Source organism: Electrona antarctica (assembly GCF_951216825.1).
Source record: "Electrona antarctica genome assembly, chromosome: 14".
NCBI classification, from domain to species: domain Eukaryota; kingdom Metazoa; phylum Chordata; class Actinopteri; order Myctophiformes; family Myctophidae; genus Electrona; species Electrona antarctica.
The window spans coordinates 26741168-26750792 of record NC_136795.1 but is presented as its reverse complement, the minus strand read 5'-3'; the positions used below and the strand labels follow the sequence as shown (position 1 = coordinate 26750792).

The following is a 9625-nucleotide window of genomic DNA, read 5'->3' as shown; positions in this document are numbered from 1 at the left end:
ATTCCTACACTCACTGACTTTTTACTGACTTGCTTCTCCTCAGTGGCATTTTCATTGGCAGTACATGTTAATTGTACATATTATTATGTATTGTACATATTATTATGTATTGTACATGTTATTGTACATGTTATTATGTTATTATTATCTGTGGTGCGTATGTAGAAATACTCTCTTACAAGTAAGTCTGCAATCCAAAATGTAGGCTACTTGAGTACAAAAGTATTGGCAGCCACAGTACTTGAGTAAATATGTAAATGTTGTTATAACTACAGGTACATAATCCAATGTGTTGGGTCTACAGACACTGATTGCTTGTGGAAAGCAGTCTTTTGACATCGTACCACCCGTGATAAGAATGGACAAGGAGGCAGTCGTCACGAGCAGCTGCCTAAATCTGACAATCAGATACATAATCCCCCTTGTGAGTATATCTCAAAACGCTTCTTTGAATTCCACCCCCAAATTCAAAGGAATTCTGCGTGTGTGTGCATTCATTAATATAAAATATCCCATTATCACATATCAGCACTGAAACATGTTAAGTCAAAACAGTGACCTTTGTTTTCTATCCTCAGGATGAAAAAGGCTTGATAGAGGAGAAATGCTCTGAGTATGTAGTCACCGGTATGTAATCTTTCATAATAGTAATACCACCATAAACCCCAGATTTATCAGTGACCCTTTACTGAAGCAGCCTTTATCTTGTGATATTCAAGCAGCTCTTCATGTTTTATATACTGTACATTAACCACTTTTATTTCACTCACTGTTCTTATCTCCTCCCGTGGCATTAGAAGCGAGGGGGAATACCAAGAGTGTGGTTTCTGCACCGCAGTGGATCACTATCTGTGAGTTAATATGCCTCACCTCTTTCATAAGCGCAACTATGTAAACAATACGTACCCATGTGCATAAAAAACAACATTACACATACAGTAGATGCTGTACATGATAAATTCACGAGTTTCAAATGTACCTACACCTGCCATGTTGTTGGGGACCAACACAGGTGTTTCAATTTGTCTGAACATTCTGTTCAGACAAAAGCCTAGAACTAATTAATTTGTTTGCAACACCCGTTGGTCCCCATATGGCAGATGTAGGACTACATTTGAAACTCATGAATAGAGAAAACAGATTCAAGACTTCACAAAAGAAAAAAAGTCAGTCAGTAATCAATCTGTTTCAAATCCAAAGACAAAGGAGTGTCTTTTGATTTTTCAGTTGGATCACTGGCTGCTGTACTGCTATCTGTCGTTGCTGGGTTGTTTTGGTACTTTGGCATTTCTCGGAAATGCCAACAGAGGTGAGGGCTCGTTTTCACTCTTATCAGAAATGTCAATGAATTACCTTTCACATGATGACTTCTGTTCCGGGCACGGATTAACAATGAATACAACTTTAACATGATGATGCAATGTATGGCATTGATTTGAGAAATGCTGTCTTTCTTGTTTGGTTAGATATAGAAGCGAATGGCAGCGATTATTATTTCCTGTATTTCTGTATTCTGTATTAAGAGTTGCATCATATCCTTTCCTGGTTTGCAGAAATGGTATTTCCGATCCAGAGAGAGGAGGAGGGGAAACGAGCAGGTCAGTGATTGTTACTGTAGAAACACATTCGTCACAAGTAACTAAGTACATTTACTCAAGTGTTAACGTACAATTATGAGGTACTTTTACTTTACTGGAGTATTTCCAATTTTCAATACTTCTATTCCACTACATCTCAGAGGCAAATATTGTACTTTTACTCCACTACAATTATTGTAAAACTTGAGTTACTAGTTAGTTTTTATTATTATTATTATTACAAAACAACCATTTGAGCGCTTCATATACTTTGGCTGTTTGAAAATAGCTGATCTACATACAAGCTCAAAACGCGGGACGTGTTGTGACCTTGTCTAACTAATATTTTTCTAATATCTTGTAGATGTTTAACCAATGACTTTGACCTCTGCCATGTCATTATAGGCAACATTTCCCAACATTGTCAAAAGTAGTGAAAGTAGAAGATCTGAAAGCTTGTAGATAAGAAATTAGTTTGTTGTACGACAAAATATATAGGTTATTAAATGTTTAACAGAGGGAGCATTAGTTGAGCTTAGTCATGAGGAGCTCATATTTAAATGTCAGCAAAGATCAAGTTGGTAAAGCTATAGCCTATTATATATCTTCAGATTAGTAGGAAGTTGAAGCTTTGTCATCTTCTTTATTGTTGAAGGCTGAATGAACTGTGCACAAACACGGAGCTCCATGGAAGCATTGATCACGGGGAAGTGGAAAATGCACAAGATTCCAGGTTCAACGCTGTTAACCCATTTCATAATGCAACCACATTTATTTTTTTACTCCATATTAGCCTCTCTGTCAAAATAGACACCGTTGTTTTCATTACACATGACATGACTCTAATAATAATGTTAACGGCAACCTTTACCTCCACAGTATTGATTCTGAGACTGATGGCAGGACTGCTGAGGCCCCCAGGGTGGCCCCCCAGCCCGAGCACTGCAAGTTGGGTGCCACCGATTTACAGTTGGGTGCCACCGATATTGTCCCTTATCATTTGACCCATTTAGGCCTGACCTCAAAATTTAAAAAAATCCTTATAAATCCTCCAGTTTTCTGAAATAAATATCACGGTTTTTCAAAAATAGCAGACCTACAAGCTCGTAGCGCGCCACTCGGTGGCGCGCTATGAGCTTGTAGATCTGCTATTTTTCAATAGCTAAATTATAACAATGTTTAAAACACCAAAAGGGGTTCCCGCCCAAAATGGGTTAACTGTCCGTAATGGGTGAGGATGAGAATTTGTATGCATCCTCAAGTGTGCACTTCTCCATTTGAACTTCAGGGGATGTGATCCTTTAAGAAGACCAGAGAAGAATGAGACTTCTTAACCCTGTATTCTGTGTTTCAAGGGTTGCAGAGCATGCTCACGGTGGCTCTGAGGAACTGAATGCCGACCCCATAACGGTCCAAGATGCAAATGCCATCTCAAGCAAACGAGCCATGAACAGGTAGCCTGAATGTCTATTATGTTTTTATTTTAACACATTAAGACCTGAGGCCGATTCTAAAAATCCTAACGGTTTTCTGAAAAACCTAATTCTATATTCAGTGGTGCTCAAATGTTTTCATGTCAAGGACCTCCAAAATGTTATGTATTTGGTCTCAAAATGTTGGTTCCAGGGACCCCCAGGAGCAAAGATTTAAGTAAAATATGTTTGCTTTAAAAAGTATATATATTCAAAGATTTGCACACATTTTCACGATTTTTCTAAATAGCAGCTAATTGCAAAAAAAAGCCAAAATATAATCCCGGTAAAAGGCCAGTTTTAATGGTTTAATCAGTTTTAGTCTTGATATAATAAAATTTGATCATGTCTTTCAGGAACTTGAGGGATGACCCAGGAGGCCGGAACAGCAACAACGGAACTGACATCAAAACCATGTAAACTCCTAAATCATTAATTCACTCTCTCATGGGATTATTATTGATGTATAGAGGTGGAGATTTTTTTTTCCCATTTACACTTTTATGTCAGCAATTATTGAGTTGTTGATTAAGAAGATTACAATTTGCATGTTGCCAAGCACATTGTAGGCCTAACCGTAATCTGAATACTTCAAAGCTTCCTCCTTTCTCAGCATGTTAGGCCCTAAACGCAGTGATTTCACGGACACCAGTATTATTTAGGTACTATAGCCCATGTCAAATCAAGCAGATTTTGAGTAGGGGTGAGGTAATGTTAAGTAAGTCACTTACTTACTTAATGTTTATGGGCATTATATACAGTATGGATAGCATCTGCAGGTATAGTAATAGTCACTCACGAATACAAGAACGCTCGCAGCTAAAACACCTCGTCCCGGGTTGTGTTCCAACAACTGGCAGTATGGTGTGGTAGAGCCCATCATGGTGCCTTGGTATGCAGTAGATCACTGTTTCCCAAATAGTGGGTCGTGACCCATTTGTAGATGGGTCACGACTCGAGAGTATATATATATATATATATATATATATATATATTTTTTTTTCTCTTGAAGGAGAAAAAAAGAGAAAAGAAAGAAAATAAATAATAATAATAAATGTTAAAACAAACAAACAAACAAACACATCTAAGAAATTCCATAAATAATACATAATAATAATTAAGAAGTAGTGATCAATCAATCAATCAATCAATCAATCAATCAATCAATCAATCAATCAATCAATCAATCAATCAATCAATCAATGAGACCAGGTATAATAACCCATGAGGTTTGGAAAGGGGGCTAATAGGATAGCCCTGGGTTCCCAAACTTTTTCATGTCAAGGACCGCCAAAATTAGCCTGCAGACCCCCATTTGAAAATATATGCCAAGGACCCCCATAAGAGAAGGTTTTTACGGCTCTAGCAGTGATTTTCAACCATTTTCATTTCAAGGGCCCCAGGTTTGACCTGAATTAGGCTACGGTTCCCCATTTAATGGCATTTCTATCTCTGGAACCCCAATGTATATTGTAAAATCAAAGTTAATTTAACTCTGAGAGTGTACAAATGGAACCAAATAGACCCATTAGGGTCCATACACTCTCTGAGTGACAGACCCATAAGGGTCCATTTGGTTCCTAATTATCATTTAGCTGGGGACCCCCTGGAACTCTCTCAAGGAACCCTAGGGGTCCCCGGACCCCACTTTGGGAACCACTGGGCTATAGGATCTACTGCTGATGCATAATTTATGCCTGATCCGACAACGCCTATAGATCTGCTATTTTTGGTCCGTGGCGGCTATGTCGTTTGGCGAAGTATAAACCAGGCTTTAGATTTGAGCCTTCCAGAGCTTTCCTCCCGAGTCTAATTAAAAGGAAACATCCACAATGGAATATCTCCACTTGATGTAACCTCATGACATACCCACCATTCCTGTTCTCCCACATCCACTCAGAATTACACATTCGTGTGCATATTAAGTAGCAGGGGGGATAGTAGAATCAAAGATCAACAAAGATCAACACCCTGTTAATGTGTTTGTTCTAACTCTTTTCTTTAATACATCCACGGGTCACTCACACAACATGGAAGACCTGTGCTGTGCATAGTTGCAGGCTATTTAAAACCGCTTATTTTGTGTTTGTTTGTTTCCACCACGTGTTCCCTAGAGATCAATTATTTTTTAACCACTTTCTTGAACCCTAGCATCTCTATTCTGGGTCTTACAACGATGTGGTCCCATATTCTACAATCTCTCACATCGCAAAGATCTTTTATAGATCAGCTCTTCTCCGCGAAGATATTTAATGTACAGCGAAAACACGGGCCTAGTAGAGAGCCCTTGATATTCTGGTTAATTATAAGTTAAGTATAGGATTTATTTAAGTGGTTAACAGTTCTCTGGTCAATTCATTATTAATGATTGCATTATTGTATATTATTTTCCCATGAATTTTTTTTACCTACTTCTAAAACTATACATCCAAAGCATATCTCTGTCAGTCAGAAACCAGCTAACTTAACAAAAATATACATTTTTCAGGAAATGAAGAAAACCTGGTAACCCTTCATTTTACGGTACGGTAATTACCAGGTAACTACCAGGTAATTACCTGGTAATAATAGGTAAGTACCTGGTATTACCTGGTAACAACCAGGTAGTAGTTATAAGTATTTACCCATTAATTACCTGGTAATTACATGGTAACTTCCAGATACATTACTCAGTAATTACTATGTCATTACCAAGTATTACCCAGTATGTATAACTATTTACTGTATAATCTCTTGGTAATTATATGGAACTTACCATGATAAATGACACACTGGTTGCCAGGTAATTACAAAGTATGTTTCTGACAATTACCAGGTATTTATACGTTTTTACTATGTAATTACCAGCTAACTACCCGGTATTTATAAGTATTTACTCTGCAACAAGGCACGATACCCTGGTTGCAGGTACTATAGGTATGTAGGTACTAGGTATACCAAGTATTTTCAACAACTACCAGGTATTTACTCTGCTACCAGGCAAGTTACCCAGTAGGTACTAGGTCATTACCAAGTATTTTCCTGACAACTACCAGGTAATAACATGGTAACTGTATTCACTGTGTTTACATGGGTACTACCCATGAAACACGAGGGTAGTAGCCTACCAGGAAATTACCAGTTGTTACTAGGTAATTTCCTGACAACTACCATGTAATTACCTGATAGGTACCCAGTAAGGAAGGAGGAACTGTACTGTAAAAGGAAGCGTGCTCTATTTCCATGATATTACCATGTACCTACCTGGCAATTGTAGATTATAATCACTGGTAATTTCCTGGTAGGCTACCCATGCGTTTACATGGGTAGTACCCATGTAAACACAGTGATTACAGTTACCATGTAATTACCTGGTAGTTGTCAGGAAAATTACCAGTTGTTACTAGGTAATTCCCTGACAACTACCATGTAATTACCTGATAGGTATCCAGTAAGAAAGGAGGAACTGTACTGTGAAAGGAAGTGTGCTCTATTTCCATGATATTACCATGTACCTACCTGGTAATTGTAGATTATAAATTATAATCTATAATTTATAATCCTCCCCATTACCCATCAGAGTGTATTTTGAACTTTGAACTTTGAATTTTGAACTGGCAATAACTGTTAATTACCAGGTATTTACTGTATAAATTAACAGGTAAAACCAAGCAAGTTACCGTGTAAGAAAGGTGGAATTGTACTGTGAAAGGAAGCGTGGTTTGTTACAGTGAAAGTACAGGGTAATATTATGGAAACAAACCACGCTTCCTTTCACAGTACAGTTCCACCTTTCTTACATGGTAACTTGCTTGGTTTTACCTGTTAATTTACACAGTAAATACTTGGTAATTAACAGTTATTGCCAGTTCAAAATTCAAAGTTCAAAGTTCAAAATACACCCTGATGGGTAATGGGGAGGATTATAATCTACAATTACCAGGTAGGTACATGGTAATATCATGGAAATAGAGCACACTTCCTTTCACAGTACAGTTCCTCCTTTCTTACTGGATACCTATCAGGTAATTACATGGTAGTTGTCAGGAAATTACCTAGTAACAACTGGTAATTTCCTGGTAGGCTACCCATGCGTTTACATGGGTAGTACCCATGTAAACACAGTGATTACCATGTAATTACCTGGTAGTTGTCAGGAAAATGACCAGTTGTTACTAGGTAATTTCCTGACAACTACCATGTAATTACCTGATAGGTACCCAGTAAGAAAGGAGGAACTGTACTGTGAAAGGAAGTGTGCTCTATTTCCATGATATTACCATGTACCTACCTGGTAATTGTAGATTATAATCCTCCCCCTTACCCATCAGGGTGTATTTTGAACTTTGAACTTTGAATTTTGAACTGGCAATAACTGTTAATTACCAAGTATTTACTGTGTAAATGAACAGGTAAAACCAAGCAAATTACCATGTAAGAAAGGTGGAACTGTACTGTGAAAGGAAGCGTGGTTTGTTTCCATAATATTACCCTGTACTTTCACTGTAACAAACCACGCTTCCTTTCACAGTACAATTCCACCTTTCTTACACGGTAACTTGCTTGGTTTTACCTGTTAATTTATACAGTAAATACCTGGTAATTAACAGTTTTTGCCAGTTCAAAATTCAAAGTTCAAAGTTCAAAGTTCAAAATACACCCTGATGGGTAATGGGGAGGATTATAAATTATAGATTATAATTTATAATCTACAATTACCAGGTAGGTACATGGTAATATCATGGAAATAGAGCACACTTCCTTTCACAGTACAGTTCCTCCTTTCTTACTGGATACCTATCAGGTAATTACATGGTAGTTGTCAGGGAATTGCCTAGTAACAACTGGTAATTTTCCTGACAACTACCAGGTAATTACATGGTAACTGTAATCACTGTGTTTACATGGGTACTACCCATGTAAAGGCATGGGTAGCCTACCGGGAAATTACCAGTGATTATAATCTACAATTGCCAGGTAGGTACATGGTAATATCATGGAAATAGAGCAAGCTTCCTTTTACAGTACAGTTCCTCCTTCCTTACTGGGTACCTATCAGGTAATTACATGGTAGTTGTCAGGAAATTACCTAGTAACAACTGGTAATTTCCTGGTAGGCTACTACCCATGTGTTTCATGGGTAGTACCCATGTAAACACAGTGAATACAGTTACCATGTTATTACCTGGTAGTTGTCAGGAAAATACTTGGTAATGACCTAGTACCTACTGGGTAACTTGCCTGGTAGAAGAGTAAATACCTGGTAGTTGTTGAAAATACTTGGTATACCTATAGTACCTACATACCTATAGTACCTGCAACCAGGGTATCGTGCCTGGTTGCAGAGTAAATACTTATAAATACCGGGTTGTTAGCTGGTAATTACATAGTAAAAACGTATAAATACCTGGTAATTGTCAGGAACATACTTGGTAATTACCTGGCAACCAGTGTGTCATTTACCATGGTAAATTCCATATAATTACCTGGAGATTATACAGTAAATAGTTATACATACTGGGTAATACTTGGTAATTACATCGTAATTAATGAGTAATGCATCTGGAAGTTACCATGTAATTACCAGGTAATTCATGGGTAAATACTTATAACTACTACCTGGTTGTTACCAGATAATACCAGGTACTTACCTATTATTACCAGGTAATTACCTGGTAGTTACCTGGTAATTACCGTACCGTAAAATGAAGGGTTACCGAAAACCTTATATATATTTTTCAAACAAAGCAATACTGCCTCATCAAAGTTGGTATTGTGACTTTTGTCAGATACTTGCTTGAGAGGGGGAGAGATACTTTAGCAGACAGTTTGAGGGTCCAATGGAGTTAGCTGGTTTTGTCAGAAGCACTTTTTAATACATTAAATTGGTTCAATATTTGTTTAACCAACACACGCAAAGTAAAGTGTGTTCAATAGCATTGCTTTATGAAAGAAATACAAAACCTGAAAAATTGAGTTAGCAGGTGTCTGCCGGACAATGTAATACTGTAATTCAGAAATATATAATGTTTTCTTTCCTAGTGATGAGCGTGCATCCAGGATTGGAAACACAGCTGATGATGAGGCTTCTGATGAACAGAAGGTTGGCCATCATCACACTGAAGAACAACAACTGCTGCTGAGGAACAACAACAGCAGCAGCAGCGGGTAAGAACATGGCTGATGCTCTGTGTTGCACTGTTCACACGTTCATCTCACTCTTATGGCTGATGCTCTGTGTTGCACTGTTCACACGTTCATCTCACTCTTATGGCTGATGCTCTGTGTTGCACTGTTCACACGTTCATCTCACTCTTATGGCTGATGCTCTGTGTTGCACTGTTCACACGTTCATCTCACTCTTATACTGATGCTCTGTGTTGCACTGTTCACACGTTCATCTCACTCTTATGGCTGATGCTCTGTGTTGCACTGTTAACACGTTCATCTCACTCTTATACTGATGCTCTGTGTTGCACTGTTCACACGTTCATCTCACTCTTATGGCTGATGCTCTGTGTTGCACTGTTAACACGTTCATCTCACTCTTATGGCTGATGCTCTGTGTTGCACTGTTCACACGTTCATCTCACTCTT

At 38.0% G+C, this 9625-nt stretch overlaps 1 protein-coding gene across 1 annotated transcript in view; it reads left to right on the top strand.

Moving 5' to 3' along the window:
- LOC306937124 (uncharacterized protein) overlaps positions 1 to 9200 on the top strand; it is a gene marked incomplete at its 3' end in the record, with an annotated part of 9603 nt that extends 403 nt beyond the window's left edge. The window contains exons 3-12 of the mRNA XM_079520792.1: positions 305 to 424; positions 579 to 627; positions 798 to 851; positions 1228 to 1309; positions 1554 to 1598; positions 2233 to 2310; positions 2457 to 2546; positions 2933 to 3031; positions 3406 to 3465; positions 9071 to 9200. Of these exons, the coding sequence (XP_079376918.1) occupies positions 305 to 424; positions 579 to 627; positions 798 to 851; positions 1228 to 1309; positions 1554 to 1598; positions 2233 to 2310; positions 2457 to 2546; positions 2933 to 3031; positions 3406 to 3465; positions 9071 to 9200 (807 nt within the window). The remainder of the gene's footprint in view (positions 1 to 304; positions 425 to 578; positions 628 to 797; positions 852 to 1227; positions 1310 to 1553; positions 1599 to 2232; positions 2311 to 2456; positions 2547 to 2932; positions 3032 to 3405; positions 3466 to 9070) is intronic.
- Positions 9201 to 9625: the final 425 nt, after the last annotated feature.